Consider the following 14,499-nt stretch of genomic DNA (forward strand, 5'->3'; position numbering starts at 1 on the left):
GAAACTCTATCAAAATCGGCTTAGCCGTTCCGTAAACCTTCCTCTTGAAGCCCTCTCTCCATTGGTGAAACCGCATGAAACCGTTCAGTAGATTTTGAGGGAATCGATCACATACACTTTTGGGGACTTTATTTTATAATACACTAACTGTTGCCCGTGACTACGTCTGCGTGGTTATGAAGATATGCATTACTATCAAGATGTTTAACGCAAATTATTTTTTTATTTCAGTCACTTGAAATGCTTATCACCCTGAGTAACTTTTTAAAAGGCACAGTTTAGTATAACTTAATAGTTATTTTTATAAAACCTCTCTATACACCACATTTTTAGTTTTATTTTCAGGCTGCAGTATAATTAACCTATCGGGCGAACTTATAGCTGTTGTATATGTTTCATACAAACTATCAACCCTAATTAAACCCCCTTAGCGGTGGAATATCGCAAAATTCTTGTTTTCTAAAGATACATTATTTGGACACCTCCTCACCATCTATATAGAGCATACATTTTAAATTTCAGGTCTCTTACTTCAAAAACATAGGACTTTCATACAAACTTCCAACCCCAGTTTTATCCCCTTAGGGGTCGAGTTTCGTAAAATCCGTTCTTAGCAGATGTCTACGCTCTATAAGGAACCTCTACCTACCAAATGTTAAGTTTGTAGCTGTTATAGTTTCGCTGATTTCGTGATGAGTGACCTTTCGCTTTTATATATATAAAGATTAAATACAATTTTCCGGTAAAGGATTTGTTAAAGCGTGAAATTTGTCAAAACCAAAATCTGTATTGTTTATATCCCAAAAACATGGCAAAATGAGAAAAATAGGGAAAATATTAAGGTATGACGGGTAACATAGTCGAGGTTAGTTTTATATGTTAATAGCGATTAACGATTGTAGAAATATCAGAAGTATAATCGATTATAAGAGTATCACAAAAGCTTTTATTGATATCTCTTAAGTCATTTTTGTAGTTATACGCTTTTATATTTACAGCGATTTATTGACAATCTTACTAAAATGTTTATCACGCACCATTTTAACATTAACCTTACGAATTACAAAAAAATATTCACCGTTACATTGCCAGTAACAATATAAACTTAACATTTTTACACAAATGTTTGCGTACTACATGACGTATACAAAAGTATTAGATTCCGTAATAAATAAACTAGCGTATACACAATTTGTTGAAGCAATTTTGTTAACAAAATAATTACTTACTAATTCAAATAATATTATTTTCGTATTCAAAAATTACGTACCCTTCTGTACTTCAACGTTTTTCAACAAAGAAATTAATGAAAGTTCTATTTTTATATGTCAATCTTTTGTTCTCTACGAAATTATCGATTTCAAAAGTAAATGTGTACCCTCCTTATGTATGTAGGAGCTCAGCGTCAATGCACAAAGGGAAAAAGACAAAAAAAACGGGGGCGTAGCCATCAACCACATCTGTCGTATTTATTGATATAGGGCTCCCTCGTGATAAATGAACCCTTGATCTAGTAACGCCCTCCCCTTTTAAAGGGCGGAATTTATTTATCTACTTCATAGTAAAATTTCAAGACGAAAAAAAAATAACCTATTGAATGAGCCTTTCGAAAATGTTTAATAGGAGACACGGACTAATAGCGCCGCTGGTCTACACAATCAACTATCACATGTATTCGTTAACACCAAAGAACTACAAATGTCAGAAATTCTAATAAAAATTTTGATTGTTTTTTAGTTAAGCAAAAATTATAGAGATAGAAACAGATCATAGTGACTTTCAAAGTTTAAGAACTCAAAATTATAATAATAAATTGTCATCATTATATAGTATAAAACAAAGTTGCTTCCCGCTATCTGTATGATTTTAGATCTTTAAAACTTCTAAACGGATTTTGATGCGGTTTTCTTTACTAAATTAAATTAGTGATCCCAGAGAAAAGTTTATATGTATAATATATAATCATCAATGATATAGTAGAGGAACACATAGTTTTTACAACCGTGCGAAGTCGGGGCGGGTCGCTGGTAATATATAATAAACAAATTGGTTTGCAAACTTTGTACCATCATTTTTAATTTTTGAAGTAAAACTTCCGTACGCACGCTTGACTTGGGGAGTAAGTGAATTCGTGACGGAGAGTTTTATGAAAATTGTGATCGGGCGAGGAAACGGAAGTTGAGAAGGAGATACAAGTTAGTGAAGATAGACAGGGAGAGGGAGGTAGAGAGGTAGAGAGAGAGAGAGAGAAAGTTAGATTTCCTAAGTTTTAGTTCAGTCGTGTTGTCTAAAACACACTCGTTTTTTGTAATATCATCATCATTACAGCCTATACAGTCCACTGCTGGACATAGGCCTCCACAAGTTTACGCCAAAAATAGCGTGAACTCATGTGTTTTGCCCATAGTCACCACTCTGGGCAGGCGGGTTGGTGACCGCAGGGCTGGCTTTGTCGCACCGAAGACGTTCGCTTTTTGTAATATATATATTTTTTAAATATAGCCTATATGTCGGAGATTAGCCCGGATAAACATCGTGATAAGACTGACTGTGTCGGCGCTCTAGCCAATTAAGCTATGGAACGATGTACCCGTTAGATCGAAATTTTGGATATGATGATTTTTTATTTGATGATTATTTATTTTGATTTATTTTCGCTTAAACCGAAAATAAAATCATCACATCAAAAATTTTAACGGTATTTTTAACGGGTACATCGTTCCATAGCTTAATTGGCTAGAGCGCCGACACGGTCAGGCGGAGACGCAGGGCCGATCCCCGCTGGAATGGTCAATTTTGGATATGATATTCAAAAAAATGTTTAGAATTCCTAATGTGTGGGTAACACAAAAATAAAATCGTACATATCGCGATACGAGATTTTTGAATACATACATAGCGATATAAAAGCAATACAGGGGCGCTCACCTGGTAAACTTGGCTTGGCGCGCGGGTTGCCACGCATGGCGCTGGGCGTGCGGCGGCCACGAGCGGCGCGCCGCGCACCACCACGGGCCCCAGCCGCGGCCCCGCGCCGCGCCCAGCGCGCGCCCGTCCCACATGACCCAGCCCCCTGCGCGACCCAACACTTAGCTTGCCTTACTGTCGTTACACCGTTACCCCCGCTCAGTTTGGTACCTCTCAAATAACTTTTCGTTTGTGACTTCAAAACTACCCTCAAAACTGCAGTTTATATAATATCTGGTTGGTCCTCAAATAAATTACGATATTGGCTAACTTATCGAAAACTAACCTTAGCATTGCAATTTTATGGTCTATCCAATTTCTTGATTGCTATTGGGTTATATTTGAAATAAAAAGTAAAGATCCACATCAATTTGTAAATTATGAAATTCTATTATAATCCTTGATTGAAATCTACCCTCAAATTTGCAGTTTTATGGTCTATTCAATTTTATAATTGCTATCGAGGTTCTAAAATAGTATCGTTCCAATTTTAGTACATCTACGGCCGAAGCGATTCCGAGTATTTAAATTAAATTATAAAATTGGCTTAAGTTATTTAATACCACCCTTACATTTGCAATTTCATGGTCTATATTTCCTTACATTAATTAAAATCCATCCTGAATATTGCAGTTTTTTTTAATCAAATTTCCTAATAGCTAGCGTGTTACATTTGAATTGGGTAATAAAGATCTATCAATCTGCAAAATCAGATATGTGGCTGATTAAGATGTATCTCATAGTCTTCAAAAAGATATTAGAAGCCTAAAGATTGCAACTCCCAAAGTACTACTACAACTATTCCTTTTCAATACAATTGAAGCTTACTTGAGAAGTACCAGTCCTTAGACGGCGAGGGTCAGACAATAATATATAAATAATATTCTCATCAAGAGCCACCATCATTTCTACATTCACTATCTATGTAACATCTAATTCTACTAAGACAGTGGTGACCATTGATGTTAAGGCATAATAAATTAAATAATAATAATAATCTATAACAGCGATTAAATAATTTTATTTTGTAATGTTAACGAATCCTCTATTCATCGAATCAATACATATATTGCTAAAAAAGTGCTTGATAAATTTTAGTTATTATAAATTCTATTATTAAAAGCGAAAAAAATCGATGAATCTAGAATTCTAATCACATTCATCATTCATAAGAATAGGCTGATGTTTATAATAGTAATGATATTTAAGTGATCAAATCGTTTATACAATAATTTAATGCCTTTAAAAAGTTATACGTTATTGAAAATATCCACACAACCATAAATTGCTTTTTCTGTTAAGATAAATATCGTTGGTGTATGGATATCCTCATCTAATTCTAAAACATCATGCTGCACATAAATATCTGCCTTGTCTATTATAAATACGTATCATACGAGATAAAAAATATGCTAAAGTATCGTTGACGTTTTTATAAATAATATAATAAGAAACAATCAGGTACCTACATCTACGCTACTAGTAACTCATGTGCTTTACCAGTCAAATTAAAAATCGTTCTAAAGTCGACAACTAAACATAGAACCAACGCAAGTACAAAATGCACATTCCTATCGATACGTCGCTATATAATACGTTTAACGCAGGCGGGTACCTGAATGCCTCCAGTTAGATCGTAGTAAAGCGAGTTGGGCCCGAGAGCGAGCTCTTCGTCCTGAGTGAGGCATTTACCAAGCGGGTCAGTAAGTCTTCTTAACATATTCTCTACCTCGTTACAACAACGAGAAATATAAAGAACGTTACACGGGCTTTCCGAAATACGAAAACGACATTCCTGATCTAATTACATATGCGAGGTGGCCAAGCTCAAAGCGTGTTACGGGGTTAGTGACAGAGCGAGCGAAGCGAAGCACTACATGAGGAATGGTAAGCGCGGGATGATGCTAAGCGAGGCAAACGTGTAATGGCAACTGAAGACAACAGGGAGGGGTGAGTCGGGCGCGTTAGTCGGAGGAACCGCAGCCATGCAGACCTGAAGGTGCGATCACCGCCACCCGCCCGCCCCGCGCCGCCCCGCCCGATCACCACCGTCAGGCCTACACACTACTGTCTTTACCGAGTCACTGACTCCTAGGATGGGAATCAACCAAAAAAAAACAAAAGTGAAGAGTAGATGATAAAAATTTGGCAAATCAAAAAAACCGAAAGGTAACAATGATGAGTACAGCGTCTAGTGACTAGTAAAATAATATGATAACATTAGTTAGTGTGTGTGGGACCCACCGGTTGCGCTCTGTTGGGAGGCTGGCGGACGGCGGACGGTTGCGGTGGCCCCGCGTAATCAAAATAGAACTCATCGTACCGGTAAAATGGCTCATTGTAGCCACCTCGGTAATCCCCGTACCCGTAATAGTCGTAATCATAATCTATAAACACACAACACAGGCCTTTTAGAGGCTAAGCTAAACTAACGCTAACTTACAAGCTACCGTAGGCTGCGGTATCCGAGCCTCTGCGATACTCGCCGCCGACCAAACATTTACATACGAACGTCTCCACTAGGAGGCTGTGCACACGGGGAACTCCACCTGTCTCCTTAGCTCACACACACCGCTACGAACACGGCGCAGTCAAATATATCATCGACACACGGAAAAAACATGCATCTTCAATTGTCTAATTTTCAAACTTGAATTTTTTAAACACAAACAATTTTGAATTAGGAAAAATATGGTTTCTGATTTGCATTCCTCTTTCCCACCACCACAACCTATACTGAAAGCGATGTAAAACAGGTGATCAAATATTAGATATCTCAAGGGTCGGCGTAGAGACGCTGCGGTGTCAATGACGATGATTACTTCATGTTCAAGCATGCACTCGGGAGTCTGTTAAGATTGTTATTAACATAGAAAAAAAGTATAGCCCTTTCTTATAAACGTAGATTTCATTTAAAAACAGTGTTCCGTTTCTTCTACGTCTTTAGTTCGAAACCATGCAGAACCTACTTAAACCTAGCTCTTATTAATTCTAGCCTAGAAAATAGCGTTATGAAACATGTGAGTCGGCTTGCGATAATACACTGGAAGAGTGGGAAAATTTATCTATTTTATATTACCAATTAACAAAAAACTACAGTGTATTGTCACAACCTCATTTGTTAGTAGGGGATCAGTAGCATAGTTTGCGTGTGCGCGTGGACACCACACCGTGTACGTTGTGTTTGTGTAAAACCAGGTTCCTTTAAACGGAGAACTAGTGAAGAAATATCTGGCGTATTTAAGCAACGCTACAATATTTTCTCAGTAAATATGTCTTCACTCTTCTCTTTCTTGTCAGAGTCCGAGAGCTAGATAGATAGACTTGTTAACCAATAAAAGATCGATTAATATATCCACGTGTTCTTTTGATATTGTTTCACATCAAACTCAAAGAAATCGTCCCCCTTCCTCTATTATTCGACCAAATCGATTATACATTATTGTAAGGTCACTGATAACCCCAATTATGTTAATTTACAAACGCGCAAACATTCCATTACAAAGTGTGGGTAAATCGTTCATTGATCAAGGCGAACGATTCAATTTTAACATTACAATACGTGTCGTCAGAGGGGTCATAGCGACATTTAAAAAAAACGCAGGTGTGAACACAGCAGGTGGTAATCTTTGCGAGAAAATAAGAAAATGTGACGTAAGAGCAGCTGGAATGATTGAAAAAACATCTGTTCCGAACAATTGCTTACAAAAAGTATAATCAGAGTTCCTTTACACATGAAGCTTCATTCTAATGGACAACATGTTGGTAAACTGAGGTTTTCTTTGGATGACGCAGAGTGAGAAATGTAATTGTTTCATTAGACGTATAAATAAATTTTAATTGATAAATTTTAGGACCAGTCAATAATTTTAAAAATTGTTATAGCTAAAAAGCCTAAATTCTTCTGTAAAGATCTTTACGACCAATTCTTTCAAAAACATTAAAAAACACAAATCATACTTAAAATTTTGCATCTAAGTCGATCTATCAAAGCTCTTATACGCATACGCGCGCGAATATGTTCTGTTTCGTGTGTCGCTAGTACGTGTGTGTGTGTGGCGGTGTAAAGGCGCTTTCATACTGACCGTAGTCGCCGCGCGCCTGCGGCGGGCGCGGCTGCGGCTGCGGCGTGCGGCCGCGCAGCGCGCCGTGCACCGGCGAGCAGCTGCACCAATCAAATCTGACATTACACAGCGACACGTTACCCACCGCTACTGGACTGCGTTCGTCGCCGGTCGTCTGACAAGTACTTAACTCCACCGCCATCCTTTAATGGATTGCTTTTTCTTTCGTTATATTTTATTTACGCGAAATTATTTAAGATTTCGAATCATATAATAAAATCACAGTGTACGGGTTACTGAACATTCAGCAATTTTCTGTAGTGTCATGTAATATAACCTTCTGTAGTGTATATTCTTTGCAATCTAATGTCCTTTAATTTATTTCAATTTAGAAATAAATAGATCATTAACTATTTCCAATTTAATAAACTTTTTCCAAATTAAAAATAAAATAAAATAAACGACCGGCGACGACACAAAACTACATAAAAGCTTAAAATTCCTAGTGTAACTAATGGTGAGTAAAGATCTAATGATGATGATAATTACTAGAAAAATGCTCTCATTAACAAAAACCTTTTACTGGAGAAGACCTACATATAATCAAACTTTAAAGAATGCCCTTTTACAAAAAATTATGTTACAAACATGATTACTAAATAGTTAAAATAAAATTCAACGAATCGCAAACAACGCATACAAAATTAAACAATTTCTTGTTGAGTTATATTTATTCATATTTGAAGTAGTCAAATGCCTGATGATGATAAATCACTATAACCAATCATACTAAAATCTATCCTAAAAATTACAGTTTGAACGTTCTATAAATTCAACACACATAATAAAAAAGTAGGATAAGGTTCATAAAGCACCGTATTTTAAACAAGCTTTAAAAGCTTATTCCAAGTTACTTAAAATTACATTTGTAAATAGTTAAAGTTTAAATGTCTTATCTGTAAGACCAGTAGATAAAAACGTAATTTTGACGATAAATTATCACCACCAGTGGCAATTGAACAGCATAATATAAACCTTATCCGAAGACTATGAGTTACATATCTCACTAATTAGGAACATGTGGCGAACAAAATGTTGTAATACAACTAATAGCAAAAAACCTTTTTATGAAATCATTCTATCATGTACTTTATAAAATAATTGTGTTTGCTCGCAAACGAAAAAAAAAACCGATTTCAATTACATCGAAGAGTAATACAACGTAGATCGACGAAAAAATAGTCAAGTTACGCGTTATCAAAGATTACTCAAAAAGTAGTTATCAGATCTCGATAAAATTTATATGTAATCACATGATAAATATCAGCTTTTGATTAAATTAAAAATTATCAAAATCGGTACACCCAGTAAAAAGTTATTGCGAATTTTGGAGAGTTTTCCTCGATTTCTCAGGGATTCCATCATCACATCCTAGTTTCCTTATCATGGTACCAAACTAGGGTTATCCCCTTTCCAACAAAAAAAGAATTATCAAAATCGGTACATCCAGTAAAAAGTTAGGCGGTATAATACAACGTAGGTCGACGAAAAAAGCGTCAAGTAAAAACGCATTATTAGATATAACTCGAAAAGTAGTTGTTAGATCTCAAATAAATTTAAATGGGACCAATTGGCACACACCACCTTTCGATTAAAACAAAATTTGTCGAAATCAGTCTACCCGGTCAAAAGTTCTGATGTAACATACGTTAAAAAAAAAAAAAATACAGTCGAATTGAGAACCTCCTCCTTTTTTGGAAGTCGGTTAAAAAAAAGGTTAGGGTGAATATTAATACAATTAACTTTTCGCCAGTATGTCATAGAAAGAGCTCGCAAATAAAACAAGTTAGAATCTTTTCTTACACTAATTTTACCGTTTTGTTTCTAAACTGCTTTTTATTTGTTACAAGCCCATTATTAACGACAATTCGTAAGCTTGAATTTAAAAACTGCTTACTATAAGGATGGCCCTAGCGTTCTCTTGCCGTTATTTTGAAATAGCTCGTATTGCGATTACGCCATTTTGTCCGCCAGATCATAAACACATATCACAGTATTTATCAGAAGACCACTCACCCGCCGCGGCCGTAGATCATCTGGGTCATCCGACGTTCACGGGCGCGCAAGATCTCCTCCTTCTTCTTCTTATCGGACGGGGGCTTCGCCAGCGACACTTCCAACCGGGCACCGCCCATGTCTTTGCCATCTAGTTCTTCCATCGCCTGACATCAAAGAAATATTTTACCCTGCTAGTATTCGCCGAGACTGGTCGCATTAAGATTTCAATATCTCAGGTTCTAAGCTATTTATTATGGTTAAAAAATACACTAGTTTTTAATTTAGATGTTCCAGGGATACAATTTCAGAAAGGAAGAAAACGCATTAACTTTCATTCAGTACTTTTTGCATGATGCGGAGACAAACATATGTACAGAAAGAGAAAAAAATCTAAAAAAAATATTTTTGACTTCTATTGGACCTATAAAGACCCTTTATACGTTTTTTCCAAAAAACATCTTCTATGTTCACCAGTAAAAGTTTTTATTTTAGGTATAGATAAGCTTATCTCGGAATCTTGACCTCGTTATACGATTTCAAAGTATCACGGTTCGACGATGCTTAAATTTAGCACGAATTATAATTATCAGAAAAGATAGCTGTATATCTGAATCGATAGTAAATTAATCGTTCATAAAATATGGGTCAATACAAATTACATTAATATTTTTTTATTGATGTAATCACGAAATCAGATAGCTAGCGAGAATTTCAATCGTAGATAAAATCTTCGCGTCCTCAATTATTCTAGTTTCTATTTTGGATGTCTTATTTAGACCAACAATGGATATGATTGATAGTTCTGACGGTTAACGGTAACAGTAGAAATATATCATTTGTAATTTATTAACTAGTTTTTTATCTGCGATTTCACCCGTGTTGATTACACGATTTTGGCTGTTCGATTTTCGCCTATGCTAACCTATGTTACTGTGTGATTACGTTAAATTTTCCTGATGATAGTTTGTTTATAATCGATCTAGTCTTTACAATATTAGTATAAATTATTTTGTTCTTAGTTGCACAATATATTATTGAGTAGTGCAAAAGGCAGACATAGGGCATTAAGCAATGAGCACTACATTCCAATTACCTTAATTGATTTGAAAAAAAGAGGGCAATTAACAAACATGGTTTTCAAACGAAATAAATCTCTATCTTAATTTCATGGACAAACAAAAGTCGCTGTACAAACCTTAACAGCACAATCCCGGTCTTCAAAATGGACGAAAGCGTAATCCTTAATCTTCTTAACACGTTCGACGGTTCCGTAACGTTCAAATTCTTCTTTCAGCGCCTCTTCTGTAATTTCTTGGGTCAGGTTTCGGACGTATAACACCTTAACCTGTTAGTATTCAATGTATTAGATTACAGGATTTTATGATTTGATCCGACATTCCATATTTGCATAAAGGTTAGTGACTTACTTTACTCATAGTTTGCTCGTCGGGCTCTTCTTGAGGATCGGCCCAATCCACTATAATATCACAGCCCCATACCTGTCAGAAAGATTTGATTAGTTAGAGAGCATACTCTATAAATATTATTAAGGCACGTGACAATGGTATTGTTCTCACCTTTATTCTACCAGTTCCAAGTCTACGTTTAGCTAACGACGCGGCTTTGTGAGACTCGTATTCCAAAAAACAAAATCCTCTATTTTTCTTCTTATCATCGGGCGAACTATATATAATTACTTCTACGAGTCCGGCTGCAATCATACAACTCACATATAACGCCACGAAGGGGCAAAACAAATGCGGAAATTATAATATAAAGCTCCCTCCAACCCTCGCTTAAATTCAATTTCAACGCTACAAAATATGAAGCAAATCAAACGATATTCCAGGAGAACATATACGGTACTGAAGAAGTCTAGAGAACAACAGCAAGATTCTCCAGTCATTACCAGTGAGCATTCTCGAGGCGGAGGCCAATTGTCAGGTTACACTTCGTTTGCGATCTACTTCGCGAGAGGCCGCGAGGCGGCGCGGCGCGGGGCGAGGCGGCGCGCGCGCGGCGAGCCCGCCCCCGCGCGCCGGCTCGCGGGCCCTCGCCAACTGAATAGCACTTATTATGAATTCGACAAGGACTTACGTGCGTGCCTAGTAAGCTCCTCAAACAAATCGTCCCGATCTCGATTCTTAGGGATATTTCCCACGAATAAACGATGATTGTTAAAGGAAACCGTTACGCCAATCTTTTTCCCCTTTCGAATTTCATAATCATTCAGCTGCAAGAACAATTCGAGGGAGAATAGCCAATGGCCCGGGCCGGAGCGGCTGCGGCCGCCCGGCCCATGACTGGAGAGGGACGTGGACGCGGGACAAGCGGGAGCAAGCGGGGCACCCCAGCGGTCCACACCAAGCCCCACGCACTCAACCCACAACTATCAACTCTTTAAGTCATTCGATTTAAACTTTACCTGTTAATTTACCAAACTCTTCCAGTATCTCCTCTTTGCCTTTAGACTTGGGAATGTTGCCGACGAAAAGTCGCAGATTCGGAACGCTAATCTTAATTCTCAGAGTCTTCCCCGGTTTTATTTCGTGATTATCGAGCTGTGGGAAAAATAATAAGGGAAAAATTTTGAAAAATGGGTTTCGTTTCGGAATCGTTCGGGCCGAGCTGCGATCGCGGTCGGTTCCGATAGCGGCGCGGGTCCGCGGCGACGGCGTGAGATGATGTCGGTTAGAGCCAATTGTGATGAGTTAACTGTACTTTGGATGATAAGCCGAAAGTGTTTTACGGAGCAAAGAGGAGAGCCTGAGATATATTAAATTCTCAGCCGGAGAACTTTTTGAAGCCAATTGAAAGTTAACCCTGTAAGTGGACCGTTTGATGAAGTGAAAATAAAAAAAAAGCGAGTACAAAGTGTGATGGTAACAAAAAAAAAATGAAAGCAACTTAAAATTGAACGAGGTGCACAGTAAAGAACGGGATGATATCTCAGGAAAAGCGAGGCTAGATCAGATTACAGGTGTTATGTTGGCACATTTAAACAAATTCAGTGATTACATTTATATGGGGCGGCGGCCATGAACATTACAAACAACCTATTTCAGATGCGTGAAACACGTGTGTGTTCCATACAAAACATACATCAAATCGTGAAATTAAGGATTAATGTGTATGACCACCGCCCGAGGGATATTAATGACATGCTATTTAAATGATAAAAGCTTAAATTCTAAATCTCCCAAGTGTGACTGTGAATACGTATATTCATCAGGCAAATGATTGCATCTTGCAAAAATACCAGCGAGTGATTGCACTACAGTAGTTTTGCAAGTGACACCACAATTTGAAGACTTCGATTTTGGAATGATATCATCATCAAAGAAAATTTATTTAAAATTATTTTTAATTTGAATACAATGGAAATTGATCAAAAACATCTAACAGACATATCTTAAAGCTCGTGGAACTAGTCCTTAAATTTAATATAATTTTCTATTACTTTTAAAATCAGACTGACTTAAAAATTTTCGTCTACCCTCCGATTCCCAATGACCAACATACAATTCGATTTTCAAACGCAGAGCGTCACAATGGAACGAAAATTATTTCGTTATTATTTTCGAGTTAGGACAAAATTTTCCCATATCTGAATGTGAAGTCGAAATCAAAACATTTAAACTCAAAATTATTACACCCAAACACAATTACAACATACAAACAATCGAAGTCTCCAAATCGCGGTCAGCTAATGTGCTGTGATATCATTTCGATTATTTTTCAAGGATTATACTTAAACATTCGGCGAGTCACCTGGAAAGTAGATGTCAAATTAGAATTTAGTTCATTTTGATTCTTCACCAATTACAAAGATGGAATAGTTCATTCAGTTTAGACACAATTTAGTGTTACCAATTAAGTTATTTTTTTAAATGTTTTATGTTTTGCAATAACGCTGTGCAAGATTTGCATATTGGTACAGATGTGCTTTAACATCCATTTGTTCACTAAGGTTTGTGGCAACAAGCTCTATTATTCATAATAAACTCTTACAATCTTTCATATTTTTTAGCATTTGTTGAACAATTTTGATGAGACTTTTAAAATACAGCGTACTATCTATTAACGTCGACATCGAAAGCGGAACATAATGAACGCAAATACAAGCAAACGTAATTAAAACTTTATATTTAAGCAAAAGATACAGTTAAACCAGCACTTTGTTGCCACCAACCTGAGTCAATTCTTAGCGACTGAACTTTATGTTGAATCGTTAAGATATTTTGAAAGTGGTAATAATTTTTTGATGCTATTTAAAAAAAAATAATTAAAAATTGATTCTTTGATGATGATTTAATTATGCATCACTCTTAATCTCAAACAATTTTTACCACTATCTCAAAACAACACCCTAGTATATAAGCCCATTAATCTGAATTTATTTTTTTCTTTTAGATTATTTATATAGTTTAGACGTCACAACAAAAACTAAAACTACCTTTGATGAATAACAACAACTTTCGATTTCCAAAAAAAAAATATAACATTTCTATAACAACGATAAATACAACTAGGCTGAAAACGTCTAAACATATGACCGTCTAAACTAAAAAAAAATTACAAAAAAAAAATAAATTCAATCGGGGACACCCTCAGACGGTCGGTGAACGCGGTCAGCGGACCCACCTCGTGCACGGCGCGCTGCGTCGCCTCCCTCGTCGTGAACGTAACGAACGCGTACCCTCGGTTCGTGCCCGTCATGGGGTCCATCATGAGCCTCAGGTCCCAGATGGTCCCACAGCGCTCGAACAGCGGTATCAGTTCGTCCTCGTACATGTCCTTGGGTATCTTCCCGCAGAACACCTCGCAGCCGGCGCCGGGCGTGCCTCCCTCCCACCCGGGCGGTGGACCCCCATATTTACGCTGACCTGCAAGTTTACTTGTCTTATAACTCACATACTTACCCAACTATAGAGGCGAATCCTCCGTCTTAGCGCTGACGCTAATTTACATTTCTTCGTAATTCATGCTCACACATTATTTACATAGTAAACTGTTCCAGAGAACGTGTTGAGAATTTAAAACTATAACGAACAGCATATGTATGCTGAAGACTAAAGACACGTGTCACCGGTTTTGAATAATGCCCTTTGACAGATGATGGTATCCATCTCTCTTTATCACTACCGAGTTTGAGTTCCTCTATATTTATGACATAGGGTTATTGCGCCTGTTCGCGTCCATCGCCCAATTCGCGTCCATTTTACGGATCTCACTTTCAAAAGTCTCGAAATTAAGTATACTAAGACACCAATAAGTCGAAAAGTAATTACCGGCAATACCTCAATGTATAAGAGGCACGCACGCATAGACAAAAGTTCTGTGCGTCCAAGCAATCCTGGGTAAAAAAATAGTTAGTGAGGGCTGTTCAACAAGAGAGCGCGAAGGCACG

General features: G+C 37.2%; 1 protein-coding gene across 1 annotated transcript in view; it reads right to left on the reverse strand.

Annotated features, from left to right (window-relative positions):
* The window catches only part of LOC123657640 (heterogeneous nuclear ribonucleoprotein R), a 30,442-nt gene that overhangs the window by 2,559 nt on the left and 13,384 nt on the right, over nucleotides 1-14,499 (reverse strand). Inside the window, exons 6-15 of the mRNA XM_045593162.1 lie at nucleotides 13,734-13,975; nucleotides 11,515-11,650; nucleotides 10,667-10,800; nucleotides 10,517-10,588; nucleotides 10,285-10,434; nucleotides 9,108-9,253; nucleotides 7,053-7,147; nucleotides 5,212-5,354; nucleotides 4,583-4,642; nucleotides 2,929-3,073 (exon numbers count right to left, since the gene is read on the reverse strand). Of these exons, the coding sequence (XP_045449118.1) occupies nucleotides 2,929-3,073; nucleotides 4,583-4,642; nucleotides 5,212-5,354; nucleotides 7,053-7,147; nucleotides 9,108-9,253; nucleotides 10,285-10,434; nucleotides 10,517-10,588; nucleotides 10,667-10,800; nucleotides 11,515-11,650; nucleotides 13,734-13,975 (1,323 nt within the window). The remainder of the gene's footprint in view (nucleotides 1-2,928; nucleotides 3,074-4,582; nucleotides 4,643-5,211; nucleotides 5,355-7,052; nucleotides 7,148-9,107; nucleotides 9,254-10,284; nucleotides 10,435-10,516; nucleotides 10,589-10,666; nucleotides 10,801-11,514; nucleotides 11,651-13,733; nucleotides 13,976-14,499) is intronic.

Source organism: Melitaea cinxia, chromosome 11 (genome assembly GCF_905220565.1).
Source record: "Melitaea cinxia chromosome 11, ilMelCinx1.1, whole genome shotgun sequence".
Classification (NCBI taxonomy): Eukaryota; Metazoa; Arthropoda; class Insecta; order Lepidoptera; family Nymphalidae; genus Melitaea; species Melitaea cinxia.